Below are 23,942 nucleotides of genomic sequence, written 5' to 3'. Positions count from 1 at the left end.
TTCACCCTCCGTCCCCAGTGATGATAAATGCAGCTCAGAGCTGCTGCAGAGGCGACTTCATGACAATAGACGGTCTACAGGCGTTCAAGCACTGTCACAATACCACTGTTCTCTGAAGTGATTTAGTGCTCAATTTGTCTCAATATTTCAGTCACGAGGACAAGATAGCAGAAGTGCGTGCCCTCCTCTACCCTTAATTCATGGTGTTCCTCAGACGAACATATATTATCAAGGGGGTTGCCCAAAGAGACTGTTCCTTCCCTTGTTGGGGGGCGGATAGCGTCCTGTGCAGTTTGAAGCAGAGCCTAGGGAGTCCTGTATGGGCCCGTCACTCAGCTGGGCCATCACAACTCCCTGGGTCAGGGTGGGTTAAGCAGCATCTGTCATCCAGAAAAGAACCATTGTATTAAGTGGAGGGCTTCAACATAGACCCCCTCCCAAAACCCTACTTGTCGGCTAGCTCCACACCTTTTCCACCTCCCCCAGAAGAACAACAGGAAAACTCCGGAGAATCTCTGGAGCTAAACATGACCCAAGACCAGAGGATGAGGAAACTCTCCTGACATCACTGCCAACCCGCCAGAAATAACTTTCCTCTTCAAGAAAACCTGCAGCCCCTGATCAAATCTGGCCGCAGGGGAAGGTCACATACACAAACATAGAAGGGGCGGTCTAGAGTTGGAGCTAAATCTTCACTGCGCTACACACTCTCACCCCAGTGTGTCATCTTGTAGCGGATGCAGCCATGTGGTGCAACAAACAGTGGTAGAGCTTTAGTTTCTTGGTTTTGGACACATTTAGGAATATCGTTACTTCTGCTCATGCGTTGAAAGCAATAAGCTGGTCGTTCTGGCGACCGCAAAGTGTTTTTAGCAGTGAGCATCAAGTCTTTCCTCGGCATCATGCCTAGATGTCCTGCTGTGTCAAGTCTTGAGCCTCCCTTTGAGATCCATTTCTTCTCTTCATCTGTTGCCTCGTCTATTTAAACGACAAGGGCTCACTCGTGACACATCCCTTCATCCTCTCTGTGAGGGAGACACATGGATGGATGGATACAAGCCTTCTGTAAACTACTGAGCTGCCACTTAACAGGAGGCGTGTGGGCGAGCCTGCCCATCTCCACTTTTAGAAACAGCATCAATCGCTTGTTCTGGGGGCAGATATGACTGGTTTCCTTGCAGCAGGCACATGTGACCATTCTGCCATAAACAATAAAAAGACGGATATCTCTTGCAGCAGACTGGCAGCTCTTCCTGCTCTTTAGCACGGATTCCACTGTTATTGTGCGACTCTTGTGACCTGCAGGTCACTGAAAGTCTAGTCCATGCTGGAGTCACCAGGAACTTTACTGAGGGGATGTTCATACTGTGACGTGCATTTCACAGAGAACCAATGCTTTGAGTCAAGCCTTAGCACTCGTCGAAGATATCATTTTTCAGAACATTTGAATAGAGATTAAACTCTTGTAAATCTTTAATGCAAATGTGTGATTGTGAATCATTAATAAGTTAGCGAATAGCTGTATAAAAGGTGTGTATGTTGTGATGCTAATACGCACATTCAGTTTGCTATTGTCCATCCAATATCTTTATGCACAGGGAGAAACAGCTCTCTTTGCCTATTGGGGTAAACATGAATGCAAAAGGAATGAGTCTCACCACTAGCCTTGATGTTTAGTCTTCAACATCAAACAACCACCTTTATACAATGAGACAACAGAATCACAATCTGAAAGGCATTTTTCAGACAATTTATTTGATATTTAGATACATTACGAAGATTTAATGGCACACGAGATCTCAAAAAGAAAAGGCACAACGTCTCATACATTCACTACCATGTCCCCTGAATTTCAAAAGCTGATCATAAACATTTAAAAGCAAGCGGTTCAGAAATTAAAGTTGTAAATTTCATAAATTAGGATAAGGCTGTACAGTTGCTTTGCAAGTACTCCACCCCTCATTGTCTTGACAGAGCTGTTGATTGAGGTTGTTCTCTTTAGCCACTGCTTTCTCTATTGAACAAACAGCAGGAATCATTTAGACAGAGCTCATTGATTACATTAAAGATCAATTTGTGTCACACTTTGACACACTTTAATACAACTGTTAATACAGTAATAACGACCTGCTGGCTGTCTCATATACTGTGATACAACTAAACCGAATATATTAGAACCACTCCCCATCATGATGACACTGTATTACCATATTTCAGAAAATGATATGGTATGGTGTGAAGAAGTCAATTATTTGGGGCAAGTGATGAGCAACAATATCCCCCAAAAAATATTGTTGACCTGAGAAGATTTTCTTTTGAAGAAAAATGTTACCTTCCCAATCTTCCTATATTACCAGCCTAGAAATGCTGAATTCATGTAAACATATCAGAAATCCATTCATTCTCTTTGGACAAGCCAATAACCCATTACTGAGAAGTGATCACACTCCTTCATACGATTTATTGACAACAAAAACATTTGGATCTTTGAACCAAGATTATTTTTTTATATATGTGTCTTGAAAGGAAAATAAATCTTTAAAAAAATAGTCCCCAATTCATGTGGCACAATTTAAGACATTGATACATTAGAAACAACCAAAAACAGAAATAACATAGATCAAATGAGGAAACCACTTGTCCTTGATATGCATGTAACACTAGTGATGACCAACACTGTAGGCCAGTGCCACATGATCGAAAAGCCTTCACTAGGGAGTTGAAGAGTCATTAATATGGCATATCAATCAAATGGCTGATCTGAGGCAAAGATGTAAATCTGCAGCTCGTTACACCAACAGCAGAGTACAAGCTGTTCCGGCTGCTCCTTTACATAGTTTTGCTTGCTGAAGCAATTGCACTGGCTCAGTCACTGTGACACTTATCAGGAAACATAAAGGGAGCCACCTGCAATTCTAGACACCAAAAGAAAGTAGAGTCATCACAAACAACTTTGCTCATAAAGCTCATTCTGCCATGACTTACTCCAAACAAGTAGCCAGACAAATAGCTCATTCTAACCTTTAGGTGTTAAGAAAATTGCCAGCCAGAAACAAGGGAGGTAGCTAGAGCAATAGCTGACAGCAGAGGTATAATAGTTATAAAAGGTCCAGAGGTCCGGAGATTAAGGCAAGAAGTGTGCGGCGCTGGCGTCGACTGTGCACTGGTCAGGTTGTTATAATTCTGTAAACACACCGATAATTTAACAGAACAGAAAAGGCCTTTAGGAAACCGTCTACCTCTGAGAACCAGATGAGGGAGACAGGCCTCTGGGGTGGGCTGGGTGAGGTGGGGCGAGCAGTGCGGTGCAGTTTGGCTTGTGACAAGAGGCTCGAGGGGTGAAGCACCATCTGTGGCTGTTTTTCTGTGTCTTTTTTCTCTCTGGGGACTTCTGTTAGGAAGGTGAATGCTGTGTTGTATGGGGTATGTGTGAATGTCTTGAGAATCAGGAGAGTGTGTGTGTGGCGGGGGAAGAGAAATCAGTTGAAGTCGTAAACACTTCCAACGTAACATCCCTTAGCTGAACAAGCTTGCATGGATCTGCCCTGCTTGAGATTTTCAGAGATCAGTCACCGCAAAGGCATCCACACCTGTGAGTGTATGTGTGAGAATGAATTAACATGTTTGTCCCTGTGCGAGCGATGTATATGCGTAATGTGCACGTGTGTGTGGGCTTCTATTAAATCTATATGAGAGTGAATACCTGTATGGGCATGATCGTCAGTGTTAATAAGATGCAGTGCTTTAGGGAAGGTGGGGTTATGGGGGATTACAATGGGCCAAGCCGCCAAAGGTGTTAGTAATCTCTAAATGGAGGCTGTGGCAGGAAGGAAGAATACGAGTATGACAATTAGACAGACTCATGCCGGGGAATGCAAGCCACCGAGTCACAAAGTGTGCAGTTATGAACAAGGAGGAGACAAAGAGAGATCGGACATGGCATCATCTTAAGAGGAATGTTAGGCAGGAAAAGGAGAATCTAAATATGTCAGGAGAAATATTGGGTCCAACACCTGCCACAGTGGAATCAAGTCAATGAATTGGCTTTTGTAAAAATGTTTCTACTGCAAGAAGCTCCTCTTTATATCTGTCCAGCAGGCTAGGTCTTGTCAATAACATGATGCTGATAGCTGGCCTTTCTCTGCCCAGGAGATCAAAATGAACCCGTCTTATCAGCGAGGATCGTGTTGGTTTCTAGAAATCAATTCCTCAGTGTATAGAATGTCTGTGATTGGATGCAAGTCAGGGATCTGCTCTATTGATTGCAGGTAGCAGAGCTCCCTCCCCCCCACTGCACAAAATCTGTTCTGGTAAAAGAGAAGCACCAAAGGAGGCCTCTTAGCTGTCGTCGTGGGCGTTTAAAATTCTTTGCCTTTTCATTTGTCTGAAGCAGTGGTTCCTCGTACTTCTCCCCGTCTGCGAAGCTGTGGGCAAACAGAAGAAAATAGACACTACATTAGATTTATGCAAGCTTAACAGGTGAGGGGCTGGTTTAATGGATGCTTGCATTTCAGTGGAATCCGCCCTGAATGGTTACTAGTTACCGCACACAAGTTTGTGGACTAATTTCTATTCATTCCATCGAAAACCATAAAAATGGAACAAATGTCCTTTTGCAAACTGGAATCTTCGACCTTTCCTTAGAAATTTGCTCCAACGGCCCTTATCAAGCTCCTTGTTTGTCTTCTAGGTAGATAAAAGCATCACTTTCAAATTCTCCCACCCTGAGGCTGATGGCTTTGGAAAGTCAATTAGTGGTAGAATCTGATAGCCGAACACCTTAATGGAACAGTTCAAACTAACAGTGACTCTAAACAGAGGAATAGACAGATCTGATGAAATGGCATGAACATTCACCCTCCAACTTCTTCATCCCTTCTCCCCTCCCTCTTCTTCTCAATCATAGCACAGACTCCTTCTCAACAGCAAAATTCCATTTGTATGTTAATGAGGAAAAAGGAGCCATCTTGAGTACCCCCTCACTTGCCTCCCCCTTCTATACCAACAGCGCTCAACCAGTATACACTAAAAAGGGCGCACATGACTGTTGGTGCATCGTCTCCATAGCCAGTTTCTCATTTACCCAGTACAGTCTTGAATAACCTCGATGGCAGTGTCTGCATGTAGGCCTCCATATGCCTCTTTGATGGCACCCGTTTGTTTACTTAGTCCAAGAGAAAATGAGAAACACATGCTGAATTGGGCAAGATGGGAGTGAGGGGGGGGGGATGTTTTTGGGTAGGTCAGGAATGTTTGAGCTCGACCCACTTTAGCCAGTCCATTTTCAATTCCTCCCTTTTTCTCTTTGCACGGCCACAGGTCCCAGGCTGATATTGGGAGTAGATTCAAGAGCAAACCAGTGGTGAGGTTTTACACAGAATGTGTGACAGAGAAATTGAAGCATGGACTTCTCTGCCTTGTATTCCTCCGTTGTTAGGAGGATCTAGTTTGCAGGTACTGGTCATGAGCGGGTCTTTTGTGTACGTGGTTTACTTCTGGCCACCTCTTAAAAAAACAGCATGGGTGATTCTGAGAAAATTCTGCCCAGATGTCAAGGCAATGCATACACACGCATGTGCACGTAAGCAACAGAGACTGGGCCTAACCATTGGTAGGATCTTTTCACTAGTCACAAAAACACCTAGCGACCTAGCACATATTCTATTTTTATCTGCAATCTGATGTTAATGATCAACTTATTCAGAGTAAGCTATGCAGTGGCAAGTGAAATGCATACACACATGCACATCTAGACACAGTGGACAAAAATCCCTTTGACAACACTGAAGAATACAGAGTAAAAGCAGCATCGGCGTGCAGTGACCGAAACCCCACAGTGAGCAAAGAAAGCATCTGAGACCGGAATCAACCAGCAATAATTTACACGGCAACACGAGGACCTAAAGCTGGCCTGGCCACTCGTCTGTAATCGTAAATGCACTCGGCATCAAGGAAGTAATATTTGTACTGCAAAATATCAACGGAGAAAAGTCGACTACATTTTTGAGTGCTTTCATCAGCCTAGTGTGAACAGGCTACCTGATTTTTTTCTTATTTTTTTTCTTAATCTATTCAACTTCCCTTGGTGTATAGTGATTGAAAGGACAGCTCCACACGGATAAAAAAATGGACTGGTGCAGGACTGGTCCATCTGAAGATCGGGCAAGCATCAGAAATGGAGTGCCAGAGACTGAACACTCTTGATATTGGGGCAGTTGTGTGCACAAAACCCATCACGGACCAATAATATGTACTTCATATGCACATGGTTTACTCTTAAAACAGTGGGTAATTTTTACTTATAGCCTCACCTCTTCCAGCTCCTTCTGGGTCTCCGCCTCCATCCGCCTGATATCATCCATAGTCAGCTCCACCCAGTTATCGATCCAACAAAAGAGCTGACGGTGGAAGTTATTGAAGATCCTCTTCTCTTGCTGAGGGACACAGTGGTAGTCTTGGTTAGAGCTGGGTATTAGACATATACACATCCATCCATCCATATATATCCATATATATTATTCATAAGAATAAAGTAAAAGAGACACAATACTATCACCCACTATTGTTCTTAGCCAGTCAAGGAGCAAAGAACTAACTGTGACCTGAGTGAGATAACCGGCTGTGTTAAGTTTAACTGGCACTCTAACCTCATGGATGAAGTTCTCCACTTTGGTCTGCAGGCCCCACCACTTGAATTTGACTGTGACCAGTTTGTAGGCACACATCCTTGGGCAGTCAGTCTTACTAACCAGGTCTTTCTGTTAGGAGAAGAAAAGCAAAAGAACGACAAGACTTACAACCCATCACTTTTTAAAGTGCCGTATCAGAATAAATAAGTCAAAACTTGACAGAAACTTTGCAATGAGAGACTGATCCGAAAAACTGCAAAAGGCTGAGAGAATATCATTTAAGACTAATCTTGGCTGCATTCAAAGCTACAAATCATTAATATATAATGCTTTGGGTATGGAGCTTGCTGAAATAATTATCAATATGAAGATGTGCTGTGCAGAGATAAAAGTGCCCTAATCTACAACACACTTTCTAAATCCATCCGCTGCTTGCACTCTGTCTCCCTCTGAAGAAAAGAAGAAAAGGAGGAGGGGGGTTGAGGCAGAGCAAAGTGGATAAACTCCAGATGAAGGGACCATTTCTCTGCCTCCGCCCTGACAGCGACACCGTTCCCGACAGGCATGCCTTTGTGGCCATGGAAGGCAGATAAAACGGTGCTTGCGAAGCGATAAGGGCGTCGCGGTGCAAAGCTGGTTACATTATTAACACCTAGGACCTCCTCGCCCCCAGAACACACACTCTCTCCCTCCGAGAACACCTGTTTAATTAATCACTTCATTCTGGCTCGGCATTCCAAGAGAAAATGCCACAGACCCGCCTCAATCAGCATCATCCCACTGTCGTTTGATGCTACGATCATGGAGGGGAGCGTGAGAGGGGAAATGAGAAACATTTCTAAATTTGCAGTGGGTTTAGAAAAGTTGTCATCGCTAAAGGAGAACTTCACATGAAACGGATTCTACATCAAAACACTTACGGTGACATTTCTTCTCTCCCTCTCTGTGCCCTACTCAAAGGAGCAGAAGTTTTCAGAAATACAAAGGGTACCGATATGCAAGCATGTGTGCATGCAGAGATAGACAAGAGTTTTATTGCTCTGAGAAGCTGGCAGAAATTGTGCCTCTGTTGTCACACAACTGCTTTTTCACCTTTTCAAAAACACTCTTTTTCCGTGTCCACAGCGGACGGGAAAGTGATCTAATTAAAAACACAAAATAAAAAGTTGTGCTTCTTTATTCACACTTTTTAAAGCTGTGTGGATGCCTTTGTTCTTGAATTCTTGAAGCTGAGGAAAGTTTCCCATGGTGAACTTTGAGGACTCCACTGCAGAGTAGAAATTCTCAATGCTCCAACAGTGAGAAGGACCCGTTCGTGAGGCTACGGGGTATGGCAGGGTACAGAGGGGAAAGCAACATAACTCTTGACAAAGTTTCTCGGCATGGATAAGCTATGTCTTATTGCTCTCTATCAAAAGTACATCAGTCTCAAATATACAATCAATGTCCACACACAGTAGGTTTCTTCCATTCCCCATGTCTTTATCTTTTGTCACACACAAAGTCTGGCAGACAGCTATGAGTAAAACCTTAATCTGACCTGGTGACTCAAAATATCTATTACATTCAATAAGAGCTGCGAAAGAAGTGAGTGGTCTTCATCAAATTGCAGCCTTACACTTCTTTCAACACCAATCCAGCTCTGAGCTCTTTTGCAAAAAAAGCTGTTCTGACTATCACAGGCGATAAACGATGAAAACACCAAATATCTGAAGGTGTACATTTTCGCCCCCTTCATGTCATGTGTGATGTCTACAGTATGCAAATAGGCCCGCATCATTTTTGCACATCTGGACACTGCAATTTCTCTTCATTTAAATTGATTGGATTGAGGTCTGGTCTCGGATTATATAACTAATTATGTAAAGAACATTGTTTTGTTTTTTGTCTTTTCCCTTTGGCTTTGTGTTTGGGGTTGTTGTTGTTTTGCTGGAACATAAATCATATTCTTCTCCGGCAGACTGCAGCAGGTTTCCCTCAAGGGTTTCCCTGTTTTTTGCTGCATTCATTTTATCCTCTTAAAGTCATAAGCCTTTCAAGACCTGCTGCAGAGGAGCATCCCCACAGCATGTTGCTGCCACTACCAAACGCCACACAAAAGACTCAATCTTTGTCTGGTCTCAAACCACTGAACTTATTTCCACTGTATCCGAGAGGCTCCCACATACCTTATGGCAACACTAGCCAACACTCAACAGAGGGTTTTTGTTTTGTTGTGTGTCACCCTTCTCAGCCATTAAAGCCTGTCGCTTCTCCAGAGAGGCATCGGCCACTCTGTGTGGGTAGACCAGTCTGCTCTAAACTGATTTATCCATGTTCCATATTCTTTCCAATGCATTAACAGTGACAGTACTTTAGCGCTTTGGAAAACGCATGCACAGATTAATCCAATGTCCAAGAAACCAAAGTTGCAGACCTGGGTCTGGGATGTACCCCCTTTCAAGTAGTCTGGTATAAAGAAGTATGTGGGTCTTTGAATAAGTCTTGTGTGCCATTTGTGAATATCATGTGTGTTCATTTCCACAGCTCACAAGAGCATTACCTTCCAGGTGGGCCCAAGGGGTCCTCTTCCAGTCTTAACTGACTTGAAATTGGCAGGGTCCTCGTCTATCTTGTAGTCCTACAGTGAGATAAATGTATATAATGAATACAACACATAGCATAGAATATATTACACAATTTGTATCATACTATTCTAAAACACAGCACCAACGAAAATAAAGTGTTCTTCCATCATGGCATTCAATAGGTTACAGAATTTCGGACAGGTTTGTCCTACACTGCTGTTCAGGCACTGTGCTCGAAACTAAGCGGCACAGCAGTCACTGCCACTGAAAGGCCAAAGAGTACCACACTCATTCTCCAAAACCTGCCAGCCCGCAGAGATAATGTCATGCAGCAAGACCAGGCCACAACTCAGCCTTAAGTGGCTCCACGATAAAGGACTGTAGACGGGGCGTTGCTGCCACCAGTCAGTGTTTAATTGGGGCGACACCGATGCCAGTTCATAAACATGAAGGTATAGGCTTGCGTCAACCTGCATTATTCCCCATTGCACAGGAGAATCAAAAAGATGTTTTAAGCCTGTAGAAAAATTCGGAGCGCATATGCACATGACAAAGTTGACTTCAACAGGCAGAAGAAATAGTAATACCAATAAATGAAATAGCTTTCAAATTAACAGCTCAAGGGCCCAGCAATTTTAAATAAATCATGATGCGCCTGCAGCTAAAAGCTACTTTTCAGGGCTATCGGCCAACAGGAGGGTGCCAAACGTGTGGAAAGACACACACACACACACACACACACACACACACACACACACACTTTGCTGTTCTAATGCTGAGAGCTCCATCACTATAACAATACACTCTGCTGCACTAATGAGGTCTGTGAATCGATATGCCGAGGTAGACGAAAAGGAGCTACTGCACAAGTAAAACAGTGTGTGTTATAGTGTGAATGTGTTTGTGTCGTGTGTTAGTTCCGGGATACGAAGCACTGTGAGCCTTAATTACACTAACAAACTCATCTGTGCTGGCGGTACGCCCCAGGCCCTGCAGCCATGCCTGAGGCTGAGGGCTGATAGGGTCCTCAGACACAACACACTCCTCCAGCGAGGCAAACACCTCCGCCTCGTTAACTAACCACCGCAAACAAACACGTACACTCACCGAAACCAATGCTCCTCAGCCAAATAGCCTCACATAGACACACATGCACAGAGCCACAGTGAAATGAGGCAATGTGATGTCAAATAACAGCAATAATGTGTAACATCTTCAAAAAAGATTTCAGAGTATCAAAAACTCATGTTTACATTTTGAAATATTATTAAGGCAATCTTAGGGTGCTCAAATGGTGTGTATAGATTTGAAATGCTTTAAGAAGATTTCAGGCGATGCTTGAAAACATAATGAAATTATTAAATCAATTTACTCTGCCTGTTCTTGCCATCCACTGTCAGTGACAGGCATGCGTTTCATGGTATATTTCACCTTCTGGTAATATATTTTACAAAAATACATTTCCAGCCGTGGCCCCATTAGTTCCACTAAATACAATAAATACCTGGAGGTATTCCAGTACTGTTCAATGACCGGGATCAAAAGCTAAATACCAATTATTTTGCGTCACCATATAGAGTTAGTTGGAGTAGAAAAGTAGAACAATTAATCATTACTACATAATTCCACAGCAATTTAAATATATAAATGCTTGTTGAAGTAATCTGTCGAGTAAAAATAACAAATGTTTATAGATTCCAGCTCTTCTAATGTGATGATTTACAGGTGTTTCCATTTTAAATTCTTATTTTTTAAAAATTATAAAAAATATAAATTCTGTACTGAAAAATGTGCATGATGACGCTGCTCTCTTTTTAGGGGATTTCCAAATGGATTTTGTACTTTTTGCTGACATACAGATGAAAAATATAACTTAATGCCGATCTGTAAAATACAAACAATTGTAAACACTTGTTTAGTGATTCTGTTTATTTGATTTTCCAAAATTTCTGAAAAATTAATCAACACAAATGAAGAAGTTCCTGTGTCACTAAAGAAAATGACCTTCAAAATATGCTCCAATGAAAATTAAATGACAAGACTACTGCTCATCAAATACTAAAATCAATAACCCCCATTTGAACATTCATTATGTGAAGCGGCTTGGGTTTTACAGATAGCTTGGTAATGATGAGGCTTGTCCACATGAAGGCACCAAACTGCATCTTTATCTTACACTGGAAGTGTGCAAGAAGAGTTTCTACTTACAGCATTGGACACTTGACTTCTGTCTGCAATGTCAATGGGCACGACCGTTACATTCTGCCACGTGAAACTGTCTAGTTTGTGCACCTGAACAAGGACATAAAACAATTGTAAGAATAGTGACAAACTCAAATTTGATGATAAAAATGGATACCGGTACTTGCTCGATAAGATGCAGAGGTATTTACATTTTCTTGTGTTCCAAGGTCTGGTTTGTGCCACGTCTCAATTTTAATGAAGAAATTGTCTTTCATATATTCATTCTGGAGGAAGAGTTGGGATATGAAAGGATATTACAGAACAGAATGTACAGAATATGAGAATTAAATATGCGGAAACATGTTTTTAACATTTTGTGGATTTAAAAATTACAGCAAAAGAAATATTTTAAGACTTCCTACCGTCACAACTGTATCAAGGTTAGCCATGGGGAGAAAGAAGGGGGAGGACACCATTACATATAGAAGAAAACAAACATTATAAATATCCACCAACTAAACATGACGCAAGTAACACAATTGTATTCAACAATGTAGGACAAAGAGTTTCTGGGTAAAGCAAAAGGTGATATATGGAGGTTATATGGAGACTCACTGGTTTTGCAGTAGGGGTAAGCATTCCAGGCCTTTTCATGGAATACCAGGGAGCCTTCAGGCGCAAACAGTTCGACAAACTTTGGGACTTTACTGTAGGGTAGGTAAAGAGGATTGCACAAGTAGAAGCAAGTGGAGAAAGTGAGAAGGAAGACATATTGACATGCCTGGGGAAAATGAACACCTTGAAATACTTCACAACAAGAAGAGACCAGAAGTAAGACAATGCTGCCACTGCCTGGAAGGACGTTGCCATTACACTTTAAGAGGATAATTATTGGATCAAATAATCAGATTGAAAAAGGTTTTTAAAAAAAATATATATTTAAAACAGACACATACCTCTTTATGTGGTAGATTTTGTGTGTGTACTGTCCTTTCTCACCATCTTTTTCATAGGGCTCATTCTTGAGTACCTCAATACCCTCACCACCACCCGTCTCATTTTTACTTGCTTGAGCCACTGAGAACAGCTGTCCGACTTGATACTTTAAACACAAAAATACATCAGTCACTGACAGTACATCCAGAAAATAAACTAAAACTGTCCCTGCTGATGGTTTAGCTTCAATGTGGTAAATATAATATAACTTTTTCTCTTCTTTGTATTTGAGCTTTATTTTAGTTTTCTTTGGGCAGCGTGATCTTTTTTCACTTGTGACCCCTAAAAATGAAGCAATATCTATGACTGCGGACATGACATGTCAGCGGTTTATTCAACAAATGATGTTTCCTTTTTAGACTGTTTTATTAGCAGCATCGTAAAAATATAACAAGCAAAAATTACGCACACACTCAATCGACAAATCAGCTCGTCTCTAACCTGTGGTATGGAAGCAAAGCTCGTTTCTCTCCAATTAAACTAGCCTTGCAATGAAGAGCAACCATAATTTCAACAGTCTTTTATATTTCAAACTTTAAGTCCCTACTTTCTGCAGGACAAGTGAACTAGTGCTGCATGGTATGATGTTTGAACAGACGGGTGGGTTTGCTTATATTTCACCGACCAGATCTCCTATAACTATTTCTCAACTAGAAGGAGAACTCTTGTATTTAAAATTAATGGAGTGAGATTTAAAAAGCATCACTAGTTGCCAGGAGGTTTTAGTCACAATATATGGCAGCAGGGTGAATCTAGGATGTTTAGCATAAATCTAAACACAGGAATGAAACTCTGCTCTTCATAAGAACTAAAAGTGATGCTTTCTGGGATGAGACTGTTGTCTGAACCTGTAACCAGAAGCCAAACACTAGAAATGGGAAGATTATTTGATAACAAAATTTTCAGAAAAGGTACATTACAGGGACTTGTTGTAATTGCTATAAACAACCACTCTATTAGCCATATTAAGGCCAAATAAGGGATAATAAGGTTCTGCTGCAAGTGACAATAGATGAATTGCAAGTGTAAAAAGTCTCGATTGTGGATCTGAAATACTCAAAGATTGATTTTACTGCAAGAGACATGTAGGAGAATTAAAAAAAGGCTAAAAAAAAGTGAAAAGTACAAATAGAACAGAGACATTGTAACATACATTTAAAACCAAGCCATTTATAGCATTACTCATTTTGTCAATGTAATAATAAGGGAAACTACAACAGATTACTCACCTCCTCAACACTACAGGGTAAAACCACACGGCTGCAGGGAGAGAGAGAGACAGAGAAAAGTGTGTTAACATTCACACATGTTCTTAAAGACTGTTCAGTAAGAACTATAATGGTACTTTAAATTAAACAAGTACAGTGTTACTATCAAAAACATCATAACACTAAAAGGAAAGTACAGAAACACATGATTCAGTGTACTTAAATTGGACTGTGGTCCAAAAAGTATAAAAGTGAAAATAAAACCATAGGAGTATTGCTGAGCCATAGCCACGCAAAATCGACTTCTTGCAAGGTGTGGTATGCCGCAACCAACTGCATAAATTACCCTTATGAATATGAAGCTTCAATGAATAAATCGCTAAAGAAAAACTTAGGCAGAGTAAGTTCTCTCAAAGCACTCTACGCTGATGTAATGCGTGTGTTTGCACTGGCATAAACTATAAACTGTATGAGAAGTGGACCCAGTGGCGGATGATGTTTTATCTTTCCAGGCTATTGCCACAAGGCCACTGAACTCTAAAGCACAGCTTTGTGATAAGTGACGTCGACTTTCAACACAATCAAAGGCAGATGATGATGCTCAAGATGTAAAAAATAACTTAACAGGAGCATAGTTGGTGAGGAAGGGTTGGGTGTTGAAGTAATAAAAAAAAATTAAAAAAATACTTTTCACCATAACTCTACTTTGTGAAAGCGATGTGTGTAACTCAGCAGATAATTTAGATTTATAGGTCCTTAAAGTTGTCAATCGTCCCAACAGCCAAATCCAGAGTTATTTCCTATCCTGTGGTCATGTGATGGAGGCGGATAACGGGGCTAAACGGAGGGCTGGTAGGCGTGGTTAAAGAAAATGTTAGTGTGCTTGTTCTATGGACCCATTGTTGTGGAAGATCACCCGAAGATCTGGGTATTTTCATCAGAATTTTATATTTGAAAGTCAAACCTTTTTAGCTTCACGTGTCAATGAGCAACTTATATCCAGTTCACATCCATGGCTCCAGTGTTCCAAAAGTTAAACTATTATTATTTCAGGAAGCAGCCATCACGCTCTGAAATAAATAGATGCTTGTGCACCACAATGGGGTCGCTCTCGTTTTTGAATGTACCTTCTGCGCATTTACGTTGACAAAAGTGGATTTGAAAGGGCATTAAGGTTAAGGTTATGCAAATTTCAGAATTTAAATGTATCTTCCTGATGACCACATATACAGCATGTATAAATTATGATATATGTATTCTATTAAATTCTATGACATCCTCTGTTCCTGGGAACCCCCCAAAACAAACAAACCTTTGACAGGGAGAAAAAAAAAGTTGTACATAGGACTATATATTTTTGAGTGGTCTTTCAAATTTTCAGTTGTAGAAAGTCCACTTTACATATACAATCTATTGATATGTTACTTTGTATGAAGGGTTTGCAAAAAAAGGCATGTTCCAAATCCCTGGACAATGGTGCAAGTGGACGAAGCAATTGAAAGGGCAAAAAAGACAAAATTTAGCAGTCAAATAAAAGTAAAATAAATCCCAAGTCACAGGTAAAACACATTTTAAGTTTAGCATTTGTTTAAGCGGGAAATCGGTTTTGGTTCAGTGTCAAGTGCATGATAATGCGAGAGGGAACAGGTGTGTTGCTTTCGGAAGGCTATTAAAAAAAAAACTTCCAAAACAGAAGAAGATTGTTGGTCTAGGGTGCAATGTTTACATGTTCTGGATCACAGAATATAAATATAACCACTGAATGACTGCACTGGGACCCCCAAAAAACACAGCCTTACTTTATCCCTCCATACACCTTATATGTATAGCCAGAGTTTCTGTGACACGCATAAATTAAACTAGATATTGTTGTCTAGCCATTCACTTCAGTTTATTTTGTATAGAGCAAAATCATCCACCCAAATAGCCAAATGAAAAATAGGGTGATAAAATTATGAACTTAAGAAATATCAATTAGGTATACAGTAATACAAACTGTTATATGCACATATAAAAGTAATTGTTTTAGGTCACATGAACACACACAAAAAAACAATTAAAGTAGAGGTAGAGGCCTGAACACTGTATGGACATGAAGTTCCTCAAGAGCAAAACAAACAATCAATCAAAAGATATTACCCAAACGAGTTGTTTCAGATCTTTACTGAAATAGTATTAAGATAAAAAACAACAACAACATCCATTTGTCTACTCTTTTCTGTAGACTGGTGTCACGGTGCATTGCTACAGGACTTCCTGCCTGGATCTACTGACCGATTCCTTTACCGATGGAGGCGAAGTTAAAAACTAGCACCCTGACATTTATCCAGCAGACAAACATCTTACAAAAGTGTGACTCAAGTCATGACTAACTCGGTTTACTGCTGTAGTTTGGCGTATTATTCTAACTGGAGATAGCTTTAATACCAACACGAGCATCGTATAATACAACTGCTCAACTTACACAGCTAACAGCTCGCTAGCGTCACCTGAACACTACAGCCGGGAGCAGGCTACGCTTAGGAGATGGAAATAGTTTGGCACGAGAATAACAAAAAACGTCGGATCTGTCATTAATCAAAGTCTCTAATCGTAGGTAAGATTAGTTGGCGCCTCCACGAGTGTACATATCAAAGCTTCAGAGATAACCTGAGCAGCGCTACGTGATTACTAGTCACGGTAAAGCTATACCGTTAGGTGCAGCGTTAACGTAGCGGTTAGCTAGCTTTAGCAACCCGCGAGGTAAGTCGTAGCTCAAGTTATTAAAGTTGTAAAGCTTGAATGCACACATATCGGTACTCTTAACTTAAAGAAAACACAGAACACAATCCACGGAGTGAATTGTTTTAAAGCCAGCACACGTTACGTTACGTGAACACACGGGACGAGTAAGGTTGAACAGCAGCTGTCACACAGTGCATTACCGCTGTCAACGCCGGGTAACGTAGGCCAGAGCAGCTCTTGAGCAATCCCACCCTTCCCTCGTGTGTCTGACACAGACACTGAGACCAGATGAAACTGTTTTCATTAGCGTCACACCACTACAAGAAACATCTATCCGAATGCGCTACCCCAAGGTGCAGTTGTTTCAACAAGTTCAAAAAGAGTAGAAACAAACTTACTACTCCTTGATGAAAGTCATCGCAGCTTGTTCCTCTGATACTACCGTTACTGCCCAGGAGCGGCCGCTGATTGCTGCTGACGTCATGAGCTGCAGAGAGCCGTGTCGGCCCCTCCCTCGTGAGCGGTGATTTGCAGGAGGAGGAATGGACAGATAAACTAAAGTCGTATTAACCAATAGAATATCTTACTGGTGGCTTTTGACCCGCCCATCGCACATCTGGCTATATAACGCCGCATCAGTTCCTCGTTCAGTCGATCCCAGAAACAAAACCAGAGCTGAACTACCATTGTGTGTCAGAAATATATGTTTGTTTTTTAATTATCATCTTGCAAGACCTATGTTTCATGGGAACCCTCGATGGAGAACCACTGTGCTGTGATATCTACAGTGCATCTGTGATATTCTGTCTAGTGATCACTTGTCAGACAATTGTTCCTTATAACAACAATGTAAAGCCACAAATACAATAATGAAAACATGATGTTTTTTTTATTGAAACGGTTTACTGAATAATGACAGATGGTTGTCATGAAACTTCATGATTAATCTCAAAATATCATGGGCTAAAAAGTCATACATGGTACTTAACATTGAATAGCAAGAGAATCCATGCTTCAGAGCAGACACTCAATTCACAAAGAAATCAGGCAAAATGCCCTTTTGATTTCAATAAAAAATATTAAATCTTTTTTCCCCCAGTCTATCCATCTTTACAAGGTACAGGTTTGTTCACTTTTTAATAATATAAAACGTGTAATACTGATTGTGAAACACTGGAATTAATTTACAAAACATAATAATAATAATAATATTAATATTAATAACAATAACAAACAATAATTATTCAATTTAAAAACAAAAATAGAATGGAGGAAATCAGTCAAAGCTGTTGCATCTTGGCCCACACCAACAGCAAAGAAAAATACCAAATGGCATTTACATCTACCTGACACACAGTTACACACAAACACAGTATCAGGTCTTTGAGAATTTCTCATTGCCATTTACAGTGTTATGGGCACAAAGACAAGACTCTCTCTAAAGCATTCATGTGCCTCTTCAGGATCGCACCCACTGACCAATCGAATCCTTATCATTGTCAGTCAAGCTTGGTGGACCAATAGTGGCCCTCAAAAAGTGCCCTACTCGCACACAATAGTAAATAATAGATAGATAAAAGTATAGGACTGTTTGAAATGTCTCAGCATTTAGAGGAAGGGAAAAATCTTCCAGGCGACAGAAACTTGTAACCATTCCCAGCAGGTAGTCGGATAGAGCGAGCACCAGGGCTACTGCTTGTGGAAATAGTAGGTGATGGGGCCATTTTTCTAGGGTTGGAGAATTGGTGTCCATTGTTCTTGCTGCCCCTATCCAGTGATTGCAGCCCCAGCTCCCGCAGCTCCAGGCTGTCTTGGGTATCATTAGGAGAGCAACGGCGTGGAGAGAGGTTCAGAAGGCTCAGTACATCTCTACTGGCAGAAGCAAGCGGTCCAGGAGCCCCATGGACGCCTCGGACAGGACGGAGATGTTGATGTTGCTGGGCTGCAGCATTAGCCCAAAAGGTCTTCAGATTGTGGATAGCTTGGACTTTTTCATCAATGACTCCTCTTCTTAACCGGTCCAAGACTGGGATATCTGCCGATGTAGAGCAGGCAGACCCTGTCGAGGAGTACGACAGGGCTGGGGATGGAGCACTACCAGCTGGTGACTGGTGACCAGAACAGGGAGACACATTACTCGGGGAACGAGAGATGTGGCCGCTGTATGGGGAGCTTGGATACTTTAATCTGAACTGTGCATGGCTGTCCAAAGTGGGTGAAGAAGGATGGCTGCCCTCCTTTTGGGAAGACTCAGAGATTGCAGGGCTATTGTAGCCAGAGCTTATTTTCTGCAGTGAAGAGGAACGGGAGGGAGGTTTTGGCCTTGGGGAAGTTTGAGCTCTGCCACTAGCACTGCTGTTAGGACGGCTGAATGCACTAGTTTCAGAAGAACGGAAGGCGCTGCTCCGTGCTGATGTTCCTCCAGCTGTTGCACCCTCTGGCCCAGCCCGCTGAAGACTACCTACAGCCCGTAGATGGCTCTGAGTCTCCTCCAGAATCTTCTGGGCCAACTCTTGAGGATCCATAGGGACAATTTTCTCCTCCTGTGACTTGACAGTACTGTCCGTCTCGGTACTGGACTGGTCCGATTCACCTGTATCTGAACTACTCACCTTACCAACCTTCTGGAATGGGGAATTTGGGCTGGCCACCAGGCTTGTTTTAACAGGGGATGTGGGGGTGCTGACACTGCCCCTTGACGATACTGATACAGTGTAGCCTCTCCCTGCTCCTGTGCTGGACCCACCAACAACCCCCCTGCCTCCACGGTGGTGGCGCTGGCTATGGCCTGGTGGCAGGGGCAGAGAGTCACAGTGGCTTCCCAGAGGCTCGCTGCTGATAATGGAAAATCCCTCATATTCCTCATCATCTCCCCGGGCTCCTGCCACTGCAGCAGCAGCTGCCCCATGAGGAGAGGAGCGACTACGAGGAACATGAGGGTGTTTGTGGATTGAGTAGTGTGCTGTGATCCCGCCGCGCTGCCGATGACCTAAGAAATCACACTCTGACTTGGAAACAAAGCTCATGGAGGAGGCTACAGAACTTAGGCTATAGACAGAGATAGCATCTGATGCCTGATTGTCCAGGCAAGGAGGAGAGAAGGGGAGGCTTGAGTATCCCATGGGAAGGGGGTTGGACACAGACTGGGCTGAAGCTAGAGACTCAAGGGAAGATGAGCTATCCAGACTCAGACGCTTCGGCAGTTCTGTAGAGTCTGAATAAAGAAACAACAGGATTGTTAGAATGCAATTTCATCAAATATGATTTTTGATAATTACAAAGTGAGTGAAAAAAATATAATAACATGAATGATAAAATAACATGAGCACATGATGATACTTACCAAACAGTGCTAGCAGAGACTGGAGAGCAAAGTGCAAGGTGCGGCGGTTGGCTAGCTTGCCTGTCTTCAGCGCCACTTCTTCTTGGCCAACCTCGCATAAGTCAAATCCTGCACAAACACATAAGCTCAACAGTTGTAACTTGTAAAATTGCCAATCTGCAGTCCACGGGGAGACATGCATGCATGATGTGTGGACAGTTTTAGTCTGTAACAGATGACTCACCAAGAGCAGCCAGAAATTCATGGCATCCTGGCAGTCTCCACAGCTGCACACTGATGGACACTTGAATGGGCAGGAGGGAGAAATCCTGCTCCTTCTCTCCTGTCTGGAGTTGCACTAGCACCTGATGGAGCTGGAGAAGAAGCGGGGGAAGACAAAAAGGAGGAAAAAAATCAGTGCAGTGGTTGGAAATGAGTACAACAAGAAAATAAACAGGTTAATTCTTGTGAATACTTCATTATTGGGTAAAAAATAATCTGTGTGCTCAAACTATTTACATTCGCTCAAGATATAAATCACCCAAATACAAAGTTAAATAGTCCTATGCTCTTAAATAATACTGCATTTTCATCCATGTAAAATAATGGCATTTATTACATTTTATCGTGGATTTACTGGAGACATATTTTCTGGAGTAAGTATTAATCTGCTTTTCCACATGTTTGAGTCCTATACACGAGTACTCGGGTGGGAAAAGAACATCTGCAGGGAAGCAGAGCTGAAAGGATGTCCGTTTACTGAGGGTTTACAAGTGCTCTGAGATCACAATTGTATTTGTTGTTTTGGGATTACTTGGCCTCAGACAGAGCCACCTTTGTCAACATGACGTAACTGCAGAAAGTAGAAACATGCCTTCGCTGCTCACTTCATTCTTCATAATTGTGAGAGGTTTGTTTTTACATCATAGCGTTATCCCTGATACCACCCTGAAACATTCTTCTGACCTGTAATGAACCAGGGTTGTAAATCCTTTAATCCTCAAAATCCCTAGAATCTGACTGCAGGAAACAGCAATGAAAACATAATGAACATTGTAAATAATTGCCAGGCTACACTATGCATGCATATGGGGAATAACATGACAACCAAAAAAAACTGATTATCAAACTGTTATGCAGCTTCTATGCAAGAATATGTATTTTAGTTGAGCAGGACAGAGAAGAGAGTGGAGCGAAAGGGTTGAATGGGATGCAGTGCAGGTAGTGAAGCCACACTTACCATTGCCACCATATTTTTAACAGCCTTCAGACAGCACGTTAGAAGCAGGGGAGAAAGAATAGGCTTTTAATTGCATGCATAACAGACTTTAACAAAGGGCACAAGGGATCAACAAGAAGAATAACAGCAGCAAGTAACAGAGGTGTTTAATCATTTTATGCAATCAGCATACACAGATTAGGTTAAACATGTCCCATGTTTTGTGCGTCGAAACAAGTATTTGCAGTATCAGGCAACAAAATGGAATAACCAACTAACTGGTGAGTCTTACACTTCAAGCATGTGATAACCACATGTTACACGTTAAGAGGGATAAAGGCGGAAGATTAATTCTTTGGTGTCACAAGCTTGGGTGCAAAAGAACAGGACTCAGATTGTAGTTAAGACTTTGAACTTGCAGTACTGCTAATTAGGCTTCCATGCAGCATTTCAATGCAGATTAAAGCTGTAGCTTGAGGTGCCAGTGTGGTAGCGTGTCTGCACGTAACTAAGTTACACAATGATATACTGTATCTCTAATATTCTCGAGAACTACATGGTACAATAAGCATGTAAAAGTGTCAGTGAAAGTGAGAGGGATTGTCTCAATAGCTTTTAACACTGTATTATAGCAATGGTGTTTGTCGTTTGAGCCAAAGACCAATTTCTATCTAGTGCATTGGATTTAAAAATCCAGTAGCATTTGCTGAGAGCTGCAGGGGCCTACCCGATTGATGAGCTGCTCTCCTGCCTCTGAAGCTGTGATGAGTTTGCACAAAGCCTGGAGAGCTGGCGGCGGCAGACCTAAGGGATGGGATCAAAGGAAATTCCTCATTAATTATACACAAGGCACAGTCTTTATATTCCAAACTATAACTAAGCAGGTGATACGTGGAGTGGAGTGTTATGAAATGTTAGAAACACAGAGGCCAGAACTTTGTGGAAAATGTTAAAACATAATCATATAAAACACATAATCACTCAACACTTGACAGATTATCAGGTGCATACCCAGTAGTGACTGTAAAGTGGTGCTGCACTGCTGAAGTCTGTCTCCAGGATCAGCAGTGGGAAAGAAAACTGCAGAAGGCATACCGGTGCCCACAGAGTCAAGACGGAAGCCCACAGCTGTCAACAGGGCCTGCCAGCCAGGGACACCCCCCACCTTGTTCTCCACACTTTGCTGGGACGTATACATGGAGTTACGCTGGCCGTTCTGTATCCTCTGTAGAGACTTTTCCACCTGTAGGTACGAGTGAAGTGCAACATAAGTATTTTTGGTTGGCATAATTTGTATAGTAAGTTGGTCATTGTGTGTGAGTGTCCATGTTTCACCAGGTGGAGTAAAACTCTGAGAGCATCACGCGCTCGATCAGGATACTGTAGAATCTCTGCCAAAGCTTGGCCAATGAGGGAGGATGGACTGTTCAGCTTCACGTCATTGCCAATCAGCATGTATCCTGAACAGAACAAAATGCAATACATACAGGATCATCTCTTTGTATTATGGAATATAGAATGAACACAAAAAGCCAATGACATTTCTCACCTGCCCAGTTGGAGGGGTGCGAGTACTGCTTGCTGCTCTGGACAGTCTTCATGGCATCTGCCAGTGCTGCACTAGCCTTGGTTCCGTTGAGCATGGCAGTGTAGAAGGCATGGACAAAAACCTTGGAGGCTGCGACAGGAACAGGCCACAAGGACACGAGAGCACACTGAGCACCAGCAGCCAGGAAGGCCCTGGTCAATCCCACAACACCATCTGCTGTCACTTTGCTGCTGGACTCCTGGTATGACCTGGAGACAAAAAGACACATCATTCAATAGCACATAATTGAATTAGAAAGCACAACATTTCAAGCCTTATTTGCTTTTATTATATTTAGGCTATGCTATTCCATTCTCATCAGTAACATTCCAATCTCAGTTTTAGTAATGTACTGTATATAATGCCTTTCACAAAATGAATTAATTAGATCATAGGTTTGGACATAAAATGACATAATTGCTTTAAAAATAAAATATCAGGACATAACCCGGAACCAGCCAACCTACCCTAGCACAACCAGCTTGGTAGGCAACCTCAGGTCCAATATATCTGCAGCTGTGAGTAGGAACTCCTGCAGTGGCGGACTGTCACAGATGCTCTCGACGTCACTGCTGTCATCCTGCATGTGCAGAGACTCTGGGATGGTGTAGCCACTTCCAATGGAGCCCTTCCTGCCTCGACCAGTACTGCCTCCCCTCCCCCCTGTACCTCTCCCCATTGTTCCGACTCCCACACTGGCACTTGCCCCACCGGCCACACTTTCAGGGTTTGGGGTGAGCACCAGAGCCGCCAATTTCCAGGAAATGTGGGTGGCGAAGTGGGCACACTCGGCCTGCGTAAGGGCACTCATCACCCTTTCCTTGGTGGCGGCAGAGCCGGCTAGTGGTTGACAGCCCAGCAGCTCAGCCACCATTAGAGCCTCCTCCTCTGCAGAGGGCATGGGTCCCCACAGCCAGCGGTCCATCACTGGTGAGGGCAGTTTAGGGTTTCCCACCACTGCTGCCATTGAGACACCGCCACATGGAGCTGGTCCGGTGCGCCGGGAGTGAGCCTAGGAGCACCAAAAATAAAGGTTACATTCTACCTTTTGTAATCTAAGGATTGTAGATCAGTTAGATGACATGGATGACAGGATCCTGAAAAAGTAGATTTCGTGGTCAAGTCATCTTCGGTTTATATAAGGGTTTCAAATGAAGGTAGCAACATTATTTAATCATCTGAAATAGAAAGCCGACCTTTGCACTGGATCCAAGGCCATGGATGGAGGGAACAGCAATGAGACTGAAGCGCTCATACAGGTATTCATTAGAAGAGCTTCCTTTTAGCAGGGCGAAGGGAATGAGGTACAGTTCTCCCTCTAGGACCATCACCAGTTGTCTGTGTCTGCCAACTGGCCCACTTGAGTGCATCAAGCCCTGTCAGACAGAAGGATTAGCATGAAAATACTCATATTTCTCATTGTAATTGTCTCTTATGCTAGTCTCTACCATATAACTACATCAATAGGCAGGTAATGAACCATAGAATTAGCACTCACCCCCTCC

The 23,942-nt window shown here is 42.3% G+C and overlaps 2 protein-coding genes across 5 annotated transcripts in view; both read right to left on the bottom strand.

Moving 5' to 3' along the window:
* Positions 1-1,736: 1,736 nt before the first annotated feature.
* On the bottom strand, positions 1,737-16,764 carry LOC137778987 (phosphatidylinositol transfer protein beta isoform-like). The gene is made up of 11 exons (XM_068566400.1): positions 16,707-16,764; positions 13,606-13,636; positions 12,337-12,482; positions 11,996-12,087; positions 11,803-11,810; positions 11,590-11,664; positions 11,405-11,488; positions 9,172-9,249; positions 6,648-6,758; positions 6,312-6,434; positions 1,737-4,424 (listed from the first exon to the last, which is right to left on the bottom strand). Exons 1-11 carry the CDS (start codon positions 16,724-16,726, stop codon positions 4,377-4,379), a joined length of 816 nt encoding a protein of 271 aa, XP_068422501.1. The 5' UTR covers positions 16,727-16,764; the 3' UTR covers positions 1,737-4,376.
* A 445-nt stretch (positions 16,765-17,209) lies between these two features.
* Positions 17,210-23,942, bottom strand: part of LOC137805239 (tetratricopeptide repeat protein 28-like) — a 159,301-nt gene continuing 152,568 nt past the window's right edge. For 3 of the 4 annotated variants that reach the window (XM_068605050.1, XM_068605048.1, XM_068605051.1), the window contains 11 exons: positions 23,936-23,942; positions 23,634-23,813; positions 22,905-23,449; positions 22,399-22,646; positions 22,185-22,309; positions 21,861-22,092; positions 21,577-21,653; positions 20,871-20,894; positions 19,875-20,004; positions 19,652-19,759; positions 17,210-19,522 (listed from right to left, as the gene is read on the bottom strand). The exon at positions 23,936-23,942 is cut by the window's right edge and continues 138 nt beyond it. In XM_068605050.1, the coding sequence (XP_068461151.1) occupies positions 17,910-19,522; positions 19,652-19,759; positions 19,875-20,004; positions 20,871-20,894; positions 21,577-21,653; positions 21,861-22,092; positions 22,185-22,309; positions 22,399-22,646; positions 22,905-23,449; positions 23,634-23,813; positions 23,936-23,942 (3,289 nt within the window). In that variant the 3' untranslated portion in view covers positions 17,210-17,909. The remainder of the gene's footprint in view (positions 19,523-19,651; positions 19,760-19,874; positions 20,005-20,870; positions 20,895-21,576; positions 21,654-21,860; positions 22,093-22,184; positions 22,310-22,398; positions 22,647-22,904; positions 23,450-23,633; positions 23,814-23,935) is intronic. The other variant, XM_068605049.1, reaches the window with a different exon arrangement.

The sequence above is a fragment of the Clinocottus analis genome, unplaced genomic scaffold (assembly GCF_023055335.1).
Source record: "Clinocottus analis isolate CAN_PGR_092001 unplaced genomic scaffold, fCliAna1.0.p SCAF_7, whole genome shotgun sequence".
Taxonomy (NCBI): Eukaryota; Metazoa; Chordata; class Actinopteri; order Perciformes; family Cottidae; genus Clinocottus; species Clinocottus analis.
Note: the sequence above shows the minus strand (reverse complement) of the source record. Positions and strands in the feature narration are given on the sequence as shown.